This window comes from Lingula anatina, chromosome 2 (genome assembly GCF_051362555.1).
Source record: "Lingula anatina isolate TDL-2025a chromosome 2, LinAna3.0, whole genome shotgun sequence".
NCBI lineage: Eukaryota > Metazoa > Brachiopoda > Lingulata > Lingulida > Lingulidae > Lingula > Lingula anatina.
In genome coordinates, this window is record NC_141768.1 from 24,266,445 (window position 1) to 24,280,337 (window position 13,893).

Sequence of the window (13,893 nt, forward strand, 5' to 3'; positions counted from 1 at the left end):
ATGGGGTGAAACACAGGGGCGGATTTAGGCCGTCTTCTGGGTCTTCCGGAAGACGGTCAGATTTTCAAGTTTACATTGACGGGTATCTATTTTTTCTGTCGGAAGACGGTCAAAAATGGAGGTTGGATCAACAAAGATAATTTGGAAGACTGTCAGAAAATATCTCTGAATCCGCCCCTGAAACAGGTTAAACCCCACATTGGAAGAACGCTGCGTTTTCATTTGATTTGACCTACTGCCAAAAGATGTCAGCACTAGCTGTGAGCGCTGTTACGTTATGTTGATATACCTGACTGCCGTGACATACTGACATACTGACCAATTTTTCCCACAAATAAAATTCGTAATGCATTCGATCTGACATACTGACCAACTTCTATTGCAAATGGCGACCAGGGTGGAATACATCAAATGGATTTGCTCTCGGAAATGCTGCTTTTAATCGAAATATTTGAGATACCGTGGGTATTCTGATCTCTCATGCAGTAGACCCTACCGCATAAATGGTAAGAAAACGTGCAGAGCACAGTGTTAATGCTTGATTTTTTTTCTCATAGGTAAAGAGTCTGGCTTAAAATCAGCTGACCTAAATATGAAACTAGATAAAAGGACAAAATCGTGCAAACGTTTTGATGAGTTTTTTCCTCATTCCAAGGAATTCTCTTAGTAGATACTGCACGCTTGTGCACAGCGACTTTATGAAAGAAAACTGGATTTAACGGGATAAGTACATTTGAATGAATAAACTTATGTAACAATTTAGGCTAGGCCTGCATATCCTTGCATACACATTTTTCGAGTAACTTTTCCACCAATAGTATTTCAATGGTGCCTAGAAATATCAGTGTATTTCTTTTGGTACGTATAGACAGTTCAAATATAAAATATAGCCCCTATTGTAATTTGGGACTACTCAAATATTGTTTGTATAAGAACAATATAAAAATTGTATACATGTTAGAATATCACGTTTAATAAAAAAAAAGTCCAGTTTTAGAAAGAAGAGGCCGTTAACAAGATGAGTTTTTCGTCACTATATGAGATCGTATCTTTTACACCTGTAACGCGCCGGGTAAACATGTAATTGAATCAAACCTCGCCAGGTGGCAGCATAGTCTTGGCCTAAGATGAAGTGTGGAGACTTTGAAGGAAAATAATTGTATTTTTTATTCATCTTGGTATGTTATATCCCATGGTATCTGATTTGAACATATTATTTTGTATTTTATGAAAAAAATAATTTCCCACCATGCTTAATTTTGAGGCCCGGGAATGAGGCCATGGCCGCCTAAAGGTCACCAGGGGGTTAATGTATGTTAATGTCATGCGGGCGACCTTTAGCATAATAATCCAGTTTCGCGGTGGTTGATCTTATCAGTGATTTTGGAAAAGTTAACGGTGAAATCCCATCGATACACCAAGTAAACATCAATGATTTAGTAGCAAGATGACTACAAATATGAAAGGTAGGTCGAATTTTGTTGAGATGGAGAGAAAATCAACGGAAATCTTTGGAATGCGGGAGTGTTTACGATCTAGGCCTGGTAAATCAATATGGCGGACCTCTCCATGTGGATTTCTCTTCCTTTTCACAATCATAACTCGCACAATATCTGCACAAGAACACACACTATAGGGTTTATTTACATGGACTGACATTATTGTGTAATCACTGAAATACAGTCCATTATGCAAATTTATTGTTTGCGAATTAACGAATAATATTTTGAATAAAAGACTGCGAATAGTTGCTCTTTTGGAAATATATTCAGGTGTCTCTGTTACTGTTTTGGGTGTCATCTTCTCAGTCATAATTGTCAGCCCTTAAGTCCCCCTAAAAAGTTTGCTTATCTTTGTCTTATACATATGCACTGTTTGCATTCCAAATATTTTAGAACATTTTGGTGTATGGCTATGGCATCTTTGCAGGTGGTGGGAGGGGTCTGTGTGTACCTATACCTCTTTGCATGTAACAAAATGAATAAACTTTTAAAAATATCCAATATGTTTTAAGGATAGATTTTTTTGCATCTCACTCATTGAATCCTAAGATTTAGATGATAATGCAACTGCAGTTTCGTGTGCAAGAGGACTCTCAGACTATATAGGTTTGATTAGTTTGTAACTAGACATGCCACTTAGGTGTAATTACAGTTGAGAATCAATACATGTGTAACTGTTTACACCTCTAAGGCCCAATCTTACATGTTTGTTTTTGTTGTTTTTCAATGCTCAGTGGAAAAGAATAAGAAAAATATTCTCTGATTTTCAAAAGCAGTGCACTTTCAGTCTACCAGGTTATTTGATTTTTGATTTGAATGACTTTATTGGGTACAAGATTATATACAAGATTATTAAAAGAGCATAATAAAACAACTTGCAACTAATAGTACGACGTCACTTTAAAATAATACAAAAATAAGATTGTACCCAAAAGGGTTTGCCTAAAGGGTCAATGACCCATGAATGGACACCCCCAATGATATACAAATGATAAAAAATAAAAACTCTACTTTAGTACTAAAAACGACAATGTGTACATCTAAAAACGACAATGTGTACATCTGCAACGACCCATCCAAGTGCAAACGTTCTCGGGGTCAAAGCGCTCCACCAGAAGAGTACTATAGTTAGCTGTTGGTCCAAGGCAATTGACAGTTTACCTGGATGATGGACATAATTAGGTTTTTTCAAAGTCTCTTGTTTAATGGAACTTGCAGAAGTTTAAGTTTTTTTAGATTATTTTTTTAGCTACTAAATATTTTATTTGGTAAACTTATATTCAAAAGTGTTAACCAGTAGGCTGGAGAGTTGATGGCACAGTCTGATATGAGAAAAACTTCTGTACTGTAAGTTACAGACAAACTGTGAAAGGGCATTTTCCATGAAGCACTCACTCAATATATTGTTAAAGAAAGTTTGAACAATGTAGACTTTAAATAAGCACATTTATTTAGTAAATGATGATCATGTTTGATGCCTGATTCTTGGAGGGGATGTAACTAACAATGTTAAACATAATAACTTACTTGCTAAACCAGTCACAAAGAGAATAAGACATTAAGGTGTAGATATGTTACATTGTAGACAGCAAATATGGTTAGGTATGTGGCAAGCTTAAATGATAGTTTGTAGTCATTAGAATTAAGAGAAGTTAATTGTTAAAATATGCTAGAACTGATAAAGTTGTTTGTTATTTTCTAGGTAACCTGGAAGATCTCACTCTCAGCAATACAACCATTCAAAGTGACAAAACAGCAAGAGGTAAGTGAAGACTTTTATCAATTGATTTTAATCTTTATAATAACCTCACTATTGTCATGTGCCACTTTTCACAGTTAATGTTGTTAAAAACCTGAAGCATATTTTTGATGATTTAAAAAAAGATAATATTAAAAGTTATCTATTTATTACTGAGTTTCTGAAACATTCACTATCATGTTGTGAATTATGTATCAATCCTAAAATTTAGTAGATTTCATATTACATAGGAAGCAACATCCAGTCGCTTGAACATATTGTATTCCTCAGATTTTACTGTTGGCAGTAAAAATTTAAATTTTAGCATATGTTAATGATTATTTTAAACAGTGATGTTGTTTTTTTTTTTTATTTGCAAATAAAAAGAATTGTCTATTCAGCAGTTTTCATGGTGATGCACCTGTTCATTTCAACAACACCTTTTATTCCTTTATGATTTGTAGATTTTTGTGGCTATACCATTTGGTAAAGGGACAATTCCTGCACAGTTCAGTTAAATTGGATTCATTGTATTAAGTGGGAAATTTATTTTTCATTGTCAAAAAAATATAATAATAAAAAGGTTATGATACTGTATACAGTTTTATTCTGAATTTTTAAAGACCATTTTTGACTGAAAGATGCATGGAATTGTATTTTAGGGTCTCATATCAAAAGCTAATCATGATATTGAAAGCTTTTGACTATAGAGGTCCAGTAAAAAGGGACGAGAGTCAATTCCCATCACTCTATACCCTTAATATAATTTGATATCTGGTCAAAGAGTTCCTGTGGTGAAAACCAGAACAATCATTTCCAATACTGTTAAGCTATAATCTCCAATTAATTTCATCTGGTGGGTTGACCAAATGACATTGGGTAAACATGAACTTTGCTTGACTTCTGGAAGATCTCTTCTAGCTTACAGTTTTCACCTGTTGATTTCTGACAGGTTTATTTGCTGTCAAATTATCAAATGCTCTCATGCTGCATGTAAAATGAATTTATTTCCTCACATATTTTATTTTACCAACTTTTATCAGCAGCAGATTAAAAAAATGTTAGCTAACCGCAGTCTGTAATTGCCTTTAGGATTTGATATTTTGTTTGGTTTAATGTGAAACAACTAGTACTGATGAAAATATTGCTGTGGCTCCTCTACCTGAGGAAATTTAATTTGTCAGCAGGAGCTGTGAAATGATACAAGTAGGATACCTCTTTATGTATCGGTGATAATACATCCCCAAGTTTTCCCCCCATTGTTTACATTCCCTGGTTTTATCAGTTAAATGTGATAGAAGCATCAGTATGGTGCTGTAGACGCTGCATAGTTACTTTGACTTGGTTTGTTTGTCATCAGTAATCTCACAAGCATCCCTGCTTTACCTTAACCGTAAAACGTTATTTAAACTCCAGAAAAATATACATTGTGTAAATGTGCACATTTCATGGAAAGATCATGGTTGAGTTTTCAGTGTTTTAATAGCTTTAAAAAGTTGCATGCCTTAAAGCAAAATGTTTGTTTTGTCCTAGTGCAACGTGTCAAAATAATTTGTTGAGAAATTTTAAACGTTTTGGCAAACGAACGGTCATCTGTACCTGTGATAAGATAATCATCCAGTTAGTGATCATGTGGTTAGTTGAGAGAAATGAGAACATTGTACATAAGAGAACTTGATATAGGAGTGAAGAGCATGGAACTTTCAGGTAGAAATATAATTTAGCTTATCAGCTTGACAGCCTTATGAGTACGATTCCAAACAAGAGAAGAGCATTAAACCTATGAACCATAAGCAGGGATAAAAAGATTTCAAACCAAATTGATAAGAATACAATGTCAGTTTTGATATGGACTTTCTTTTTATGTTCAGATAGATGTTATCTAGTGAGAGTAGTAGTTCTTTATAGCCAAAATTAATTTTGCTGCACCAGGATCAAGATTTATCAGGTATGTCTGCCACATTGCTGGTAGGAATGTTGTACTTTGTGGCCCTGTCAGATTGCTTATATGAAAGATGATGGATTTTTATAGTGCACTGCGAATTTTTGTATTGTGGATGTTTATATTAAAAAACACATGACTTCCCTCAAGCATGCCCATGATACTTTGTTATAAATTCAGTGTGTAAAGAGGCAAAAAGTAAGAAAAAAATTTAGTGAGACGATTAAGAGCAGAATCTTGCATAGTTAATGCTGCAGTAAAACTGCCTGTCTTTTGCACTTTGAAAGTCTGATTCACTAGATGGAGAATAATGATAAATATATATAGAGGCCAATGGCAAATGTTTTTTTTTTTTTAATGGAAGAAAGCCAAAAGATCTGGTAGATGCACTATGTATTTTTTATTTCAGCCAAGCAATTGTTACAGTAGTGTTCCTAAATGTTAAGAGTGAATTGAGAAAGTAGAAGTGACATGCAATGTATTGATAAATGAATGAAAGAATGTGCATGTAATCTTTCCACAGTGCCACTTCTCCTTTTTAAGTACAACTGGATTTATAATTGCACAGCAAAAGGATCTTTCAAAGAATACTATAATATCAAGAAAACTAAATATTTTGCTAACATCATTCTTTAGTGATTATTTTTCTCTCCATAATAGATTAATATATTTTATGTATGTACATAAAATACCATTTTTTATGTGCCCTGCTTTTTCATGCAAAATAAGGTAACAATACAAAAAATGACCTTTTTTTTATAAAGGTGACCACTGAGTGACTAACAAAATCAAATATTATGTATGATTATATATATATATATGATTTATGGAAAAAAAACATGAAGGTATGGGTCTGCTCCACAAAAGAACTGATGGACCTAAGTTCTGAATCAGATTTGACAAGGGTTATGTGATAGTACTTCACTCAACTGAAATATGGTCTGTTTTTTAAAAGATCACCTTTTGATCTAAAGCTCTTTAGAGAAACCATCCACAGGTGCGATATGACAAAAAGAGGAAGAAATTAACCTAAGTTTGTCTCTTCTTTTCTTTTCTAGCCCAGATAGAGGTTATACCATGCAAAGTGTGTGGAGACAAATCATCAGGTGTGCATTATGGAGTGATTACCTGCGAAGGATGCAAAGTGAGTTGTCATAGTTACAGTATTGTAAGTTCAGAAATACAGCGGGAAGGTGTGTGTATAGTATACTATACATATGATATCTTTTAAAATTGATGTTGTAAATGCATCCCTCCCTTCCCATTAAAAAAATGTCAAAACTGCATGCCTGCCCAAGAGGCATTGTTTTCAAAGATTTTTCCTGCATTTTAGTCATTAATCTGATCAAGGTCATTATCTGCATAGAGTTGTAATCAGGCCCATTTACAGGAACTTGGGTTGAAACACAAAAATTTTAATGTATTAATATCTGAGACTGAGTAGTAATAGTCCACCTAAATGGTTTTATTTTGGACCAGTTGTTACTTTGTTTAAATGGACTATTACAGATTTATTCTGGACTGTAGCAGAACATATTTTTTAGTTGTAAGACTTACTGTCATTTTTATGTTCATTTGTGAAACCAGCCCCTGTTTTCTTGCCCTGGGGGCATAGTTGATAAGTCGGATACAGTTATCCTGACTGTAATACTAAAATCTGATCACCAATGTGTTCAGAAAACTAATTTTTCGCATAGTCAATGGCTGTTTCATACTGGTTGAAAAATTACACAAATATAAGTATATTTTTTTGCTGTTGAGATAATGTAACAGTTAAAATTTAATCCAGCAGTTGTCAGTATTATACTTGTGGGATATCCATTGCTGCTGATAATTAACACCGATAAAGAAAACTGAAAAAAAACAAAAACACCTGGTGATATAGTGTGGCAGATAGGACTTTTGTGTTGATTTAGGATGATGAAGATATGGAGGCAAGGCATTTTAATATTGTTGAAGATAACTGATGCAGGTATGAAAGCAAAATGGTGGCATACATTACAATCATAAAGATATTCAAGCATATTTTATTTTCAAGTTTGGTGTTGATGTAGGCTGACAAATCGAAATGTTAGTACATAGTCTGCTCATTGAAAATCTTCTTTTTTATGTACAGACACAGTGTATCTTTTTACTGTAAACATAAAAGAAAAACCATGTTACTTATTGTGCTCATACTTGCAAGAATGATTCCTAGGACTAAATTACAGCTCAAGCTTAATAGTATTCTTTTTTTCTTGAAGTTGTGCAGTTTTTTGTGAATTTTTTTATTTTTCACCCATTGCCCATTGGCATATTCAATATGTGACTTTGAAATCCCAATTGGGCTGAAGCTCTCTGGTAGCTACATTACATGTAGTAATACATTCATGATTAAATATTGGTAGTTAAACATTTTACTAGTTTTGCTGTTAAGCATTAGCATCATGCAATATTGTATCAAAATTGAGAAAAAAAAATTTGTGAACTGTCATTGTTATTTTCTGCTTTATGCCTGTAATTATATTTGCCAATAATTGATACAAATAAAGCAGTAGGATGACTGACAATAGTTAATATGCATTCAACAATAGGATAACTGATACTAGTTAATACACAAATAACAGAAGGATAACTGATACTAGTTAATACACATATCACAATAGGATGACTGACAAAACCAATCAATTAAAGCAATAATAACTCTTCCTTTGAGATTCAAAATTCCGCATGAAATACATTGTAAACAACGCATGGAAAAATATTCTATTGTATTTTACCACTAAAACGGCCGTTATTGTAGTAAAACTAAAATCTGTGCTTGTCAATAGGGCTTTCGATGCTTTCATCAAGGCATTCGTTGCTAATGACGTAATGGTGTCACGCGGATTCTCGCGTTCATTCAAGACCAAAATAACAAATGGCGCCAAACGCATTAATGCGGACGCAGACGTAAGTTGCGAGTTTTTGTACAGTGCGTCGGATAACAAAAAGCCCAGAACGGCACACATTGTGGATATTAATGTATTTTTAACAAAAAGACGAATATATCTCATGAATCTTATATAGTGTTGTTGTTGTCTGCTTTTCCCGCCGTTTTAAGTAGGTCAACAGTGACTATGCGATGTCAGAGAGAGCTCCGTCAGTTAAAATCTCTTAAGAGATTTTAACGAAAAACCGTACGTTTAGGAAAAAAAACCTGGATTAACTTTGAATGCAGGAATGGGGTCGCTGACCATTGGTAAGTACGGGAAAATTGCCGTTTACTCCAGGAAAATCCAATTTTTGGCCAAAATGATGAGTTATTATGACTTTAATAAACAATTTAGGTGACAAGACACGTTTCTGATGATATCAGATTTTAAGCCATGTCATCAAACTCAGCCTGTATATTAAATTGAATACCACTCTTCCAACCCGTTCACAGTGAGGTTTAAGGAAATCCAATCAGATAAGTGTGAGCAGTTGGTGCTACTTTGGATTTATAAAAAAAAATGTTTTTCTTTTGCATGTAGCTAAAATTAGGGAAATTTCTAACTTTGCACCTTCCTTGCACCCCTCTCAACTTAAAAATACATACACACACACACAGAGAGAGAGAGAGAGAGAGAGAGAGAGAGAGAGAGAGAGAGAGAAATATCTTAAATCTATTGTAGAGTAGAAAACATTTAATTTGCAAAACTGGTGATGGTCAGCTTTGCCCCTTGCTTCAACATGCAGTGTGATTACTGTAACCACCACCGATGGGGTTATAAGTCCTCGCTCTGTGTTATTCCCTTGGCTTGAACACTGATAGGAATTGGATAGCTTGCAGCTGTGAATAAAGATGCATTATGAACAAAGACATCTGTGCATGTTAAAAAAAGAGAGCGGTGGACTGGAAAGGAGAGCTTTGGGAAGTTTTGTGTCGACTGGTGCTTAGGTTTCATGTACATACCCTTTTACGAGTGTCTGAATTTAAAGATAATTCTGATAGTAGTATAATGGTTTTCTTTGTCCAACGTTACCTTTCTCCCTTTCATGACAGCTGGAAAAGTGAGCACCTTCATTGAAAAATGTTCTTGTCTCATATTGAAGTAGTTTAATGGAGCCTGGTTCACTATGATATGAAGAGAAAAACCAGTGTTCATAAATGTGTGGAAATCCACCTTGTCAGTATGCCATGTGCTTGGTAATGGAGTAGGTATAAAAAGAACTGTTTGCATCCAAAATAGAGAAAATGCAGATGTTGTTCAGGTGTATTATGTACAACCTGCAGCATTTGGGGAATATTAAATGTGGTCAGATGTTTCACATTTAAGTTACAGCATGGAGCTTGATAGTGAAGGTGGCTAGTATGGATGATGTCACTTAAACTCATTGCTGTTTGATAGTGTTTGCTAAGGAAAATATTTTCAACATTTTAATTTGTGTAATATGTATTTTTCTGCTGTTAATTAGTTTATATTAATTTTATTATTTATTTTGTATAATTTTCCTACTGCTATTAATTGGTGGTAATTGACTTCTTTCTTCTTTTTTTAGGGATTTTTCAGGAGGAGTCAGTCAGGGCCAGTAAACTATCAGTGTCCGAAAAATAAAGGCTGTGTTATCGACAGAGTGAATAGGAACAGGTGCCAGTTTTGCAGGTTGCAGAAATGCATTGCTCTTGGAATGTCCAGGGATGGTAGGTTGTCTTAATATAATTTTGTTGCAGGGGGGAGGCTGTTTCCCTGAAAAATGTTGAGAGGGAAACTTGTGCTCCCAAGTGTTAGCAAGCAGCAATTATCGTTTATTAGGCCTGAGGTTTGGTAAGAGCAGGAAAAAGGAATTTCTTCCTCTCTCTCTGTCTACAGATGTATGTCAGATAACATGTGATTCTTGTTAGCTGATCTTTGTTTACCATGATTGTTGTGGTTAGCAGTGTTCACAGAATACAGCATCTTCTTAGGTTATCTTTGGCTTGAGCTTTACACAGATTGTGGCTTTAGGGAATGAATATTTACAACTATTAAGGAGAGGGGTGGGGCTTTCACAGGTCCCAGTATACCCCACAGAGTTGGATCAAACTACATAGACCTGTGGTGTCTATGGGAATGGGGCCTTAGGTCTAGCCAAGCTAACGCAGTAAGTTGTCACTCTCTCAAACTGGACTAGTGCAGTTAACAGACATGAGCTTTTTCTGTGGAAACGCAGAATTCTGTGTTTTTTAATTCAATTCTGATGGTTCTTGAGATTCATCAAGATCTGCAGTAAAATGATAAATGTTCAGAGGTTTTTTTTAAACCTAGAATCATGTCTGAGTTAAGGGTATTTCTGGATGCAAAGAGGGCCCGACAATGGCAAAGACCAGCCTTGAATCAATGTGGCACCCCAAGGTTCAGGGATTACTACAAATGAACCTCTGTTATCAGGGTGCTGGGTGGGAGCTCACTTTTAAAACCAGTTGTTCTCACTGCCACCTGTTGAATAAAAAACAGCTGTTCTTTTCATCAAATACAAATTTGATTAAATTTGAAATTTTTACACCACATTACTCCATGCCAGTGACTTGGTTATAACATTTCAACCAAAACATTTATTCTGGAAACAGAAATCTAGTTAAAAGATCCATGGCACATTTTTGTAATGATTGTCTTGTTGTATATATTTCAAATTAGTTAAGTGTTTTTCTTTGACTATTAGTGTACTTAAAATTTCTTTTTTGGAAAATTCTCCATCAAAATTGTACTATGTTGTAGTTTGTACGGTTTTGGATATTTATTTGCCTTTTAAATACACTGTAGTTCAGAGGGCCTACCGATGTTGCATTCAGTGGATGATATATATTACCAAAACCCTGCAACTGTAGTATTTGACTGTTTTTGGTTGGTAAACAAGGCTGTTCAGAAATATGTTGTCTTGTCATTTTTGCACATAACTTATGTCCACGAAGCAGAGAAGTTGACAGCAGATTGATAGAACTGCTGCTTTTTTATGAGCAAGGTTATGGAGTTCTGAGTTTTCCATTCAAAGTCTCTAATTTTGGTGCTGATATTGTCAATGCAGTGCCAGGGCCCACATTGAAAAACTGCTGTCAATGTCAATTTCATCTTGGGGGCCCTATGACTGGGTTTTTATGGCCAAGGCTGCACATGGCCATCTGGATTAGATTTAGTCTTGGGGGAATGTACACATCTCTCTGTCAGAAATGGTGGGTCTTTTGGTGTTTTATTTCCCATTAAGCTGCATATATTTTAGCAGAGGGGCAAACCTTTCAGTTTGTTTTTTTAAAGCAGACATAAAAACTACTAATTGAAAGGAATGTTGCCATTTGTGCTTTTAGAGGAATTTGGTCAGTGGTTGACTTTTTGTTTTACAGCTGCTTGTTGAGATTAACAACGCATATTAAGTTCAGACACGTTCAGAACAGATGATCCAAGGACTAACTGATCCTCTGACTAAATAAAGCCGACCCCACTTAAAAGCTATGCCGATTAATCCTCTGAAGGTCTCCCTGCTTCCACATGCCCCATTAAACAGATAAATATCAACTCCCAGGTTTAATTAAAAGACCCCTCCCAGTTTTCTGCCTCCAGCACTCTAATTCAGATTTCAAATTCTCACCTTAGTCCTCCACTGAAATAGCTGTATGCAAAAGCTCTTTCCAGAACATTATTTAAATCTTTATTGCCCGACAGCAATTCATTGCCTTTACTGCCATCACAAGCTTGGATGCATGATGCTGAATTTAAATTTTTAAAACTGCAGGTAAATTGAATGTTCTGTACATAGCAAATTTAAGTAATATTAAAGTAATTAAATACAAAAGCTCTTTTATTTTAAGCGGAAAAATGTCCTCTTTGTCTTTAAGGAAAGACCAAAAAAGAAACAGTAAGACACTCACAACCCCAACTCAATATTGCAATTTAGATTGTATAAAACATGGTTGCTGCACCAGTTATGCCTGAACTGTATGCGTAAGATGACATCAACAAGACATTTCTGTCAGGTAGCATGCATTGCAGTATCTTCAACAAAACCAGGCATCACCATAACAAAGACAGCCAAGTGAAAAACTACTATGCTACAGGCACTTGCTGCCTTTGTTATGCTGATCAGTGGTTTGTGCAATACTAATACCAAACCCTTAAATGTGATGTTTTATCCAGCATATTGTGAATAGAAATCAAGGTGGTGCCTTAAGTAGATATCATGGCACTAATTTTGCTGAATGAGCAATAATCACAATTCTCCTGTAGCCATGTAAGATAGCATTCTTCTGTTTCTTATAAAAAGATCAATACTTCACAATCTGGCTGCCAAGTTAGAGGCGATGCAATCGAGCCTGTTATCTCAGTTTTAAAGATTAATGACTTCAGTCCCAGATACCTAGTAATGAAATCTACGTTTATAGTTGGTGAAATGTAGTTCATTAAAGTTTCCACCCAGCTGCTGGATTTTCATTGTTGTAAGAAGAGTTTCAGACTGATTTTCTTCTCATAAAAGGCTTGCCTCATGTGTTGGCTGAGTTGCTGTTAGTCACAATAGTCTCGTAGCAATAACTAGAATTAATGGGATGGATGCAAACAGTGTGCCTAAATTTACTTGAATAGGAAATTGAAGATTGTGGACTAAAAAAAGGCTCTGAATACCCTGATACATAACAATTTAAACAAAATTGTGACTAGCATACTAATGTGTCACATTATGGGGTAAATAATGCAAACAATCAATCTCTCACATGTAGTCAGTATGGGCCGTCATTGTATGATGTTTTCTGCTGTATTTTCAGCTGTCAAATTTGGACGCATGTCAAAGAAACAGAGAGAGCGTGTGGAAGATGAGGCCAACTTCCACAAAAGAACCAAACTGAACGGCTTTCCTGATAATGGAAGCTTTGAGCAACAAATCAATAATAATTACAGGTTTGTAGTCTTTCTTGCTTGCTTTTATGCTCATGTTTCAGGTGATACTTTTAAGAATAATAAACTCCTGTGTTATCTATCTTGTCATGCAAGGTTACGGGATTCAAAGATTATGTTCAGACTTCTTTAGCTGTATCAATTTAAGCATTTTAGCAGCTAAATAAGGGTCTCTTTGCATACTGGATAATGAAAATATTTCATATTTATTGATAATATGTGACATGGTCTTGCTTAAGCTTTTTAGCTTGCAATGTGCAACTTGGTCCCAAGTCTGTTTTTATCACACCACATGCAGTTTATTACTTGCTTAGAGGGGTTTGGAACTAAAAAATACCACTAATCTATGTTTTTTTGCACCCACAATAATTTACGAGCATTTGTCAGTCTGTACTGTCTAGAAAAACACTGTGAATATACATTTAATTTCTTTCATTTGGCTAAAAGGAAATTCTACAAAACCAGCATGCCTCGAATGTATATACACTTTGTATAAAAGGCACGTTTTAAGCAGGTTTTTGGGAAGTTAGAGCGTTTTAGAAAAAAAAATTAAGACATCAAAATTCATGTCTGATCCCTCTAAGTCGAAACATATTTCTCTGTGAGATTCGTGGGAAGGGTGATCAGATTTTAAAATAGAAAATAAAAGTGACCCTTATGCGAATATGTTGCGGGGGAATGCGGGGGAAAAAAACTTGGTCAGAACATGGTAATACTAGTTACAAGTGACGTCCACTGTATGTGACATGTAAGAGAGTACAGTAAATATATCGATGCATAGTCGAAACATGACTACAGTTGTATATGTCACATACAGTGGACGGCAAGTAAGTGTAACTGACTTATTCC

The 13,893-nt window shown here is 35.1% G+C and overlaps 2 protein-coding genes across 5 annotated transcripts in view; one reads left to right on the top strand and one right to left on the bottom strand.

Annotated features, from left to right (window-relative positions):
- LOC106170740 (spermine synthase) overlaps positions 1–509 on the bottom strand; it is a 10,237-nt gene extending 9,728 nt beyond the window's left edge. The window contains exon 1 of the mRNA XM_087006870.1: positions 371–509. The gene's annotated coding sequence lies outside the window, so the exon portion shown is untranslated. The remainder of the gene's footprint in view (positions 1–370) is intronic.
- Positions 341–13,893, top strand: part of LOC106156699 (putative nuclear hormone receptor HR3) — a 22,069-nt gene continuing 8,516 nt past the window's right edge. For 3 of the 4 annotated variants that reach the window (XM_087006864.1, XM_087006865.1, XM_087006866.1), the window contains exons 1-5: positions 1,282–1,466; positions 3,205–3,264; positions 6,241–6,326; positions 9,686–9,827; positions 12,915–13,047. In XM_087006864.1, the coding sequence (XP_086862990.1) occupies positions 1,448–1,466; positions 3,205–3,264; positions 6,241–6,326; positions 9,686–9,827; positions 12,915–13,047 (440 nt within the window). In that variant the 5' untranslated portion in view covers positions 1,282–1,447. Of the gene's footprint in view, positions 507–1,281; positions 1,467–3,204; positions 3,265–6,240; positions 6,327–9,685; positions 9,828–12,914; positions 13,048–13,893 lie in introns of those variants that run through there. The other variant, XM_087006867.1, reaches the window with a different exon arrangement.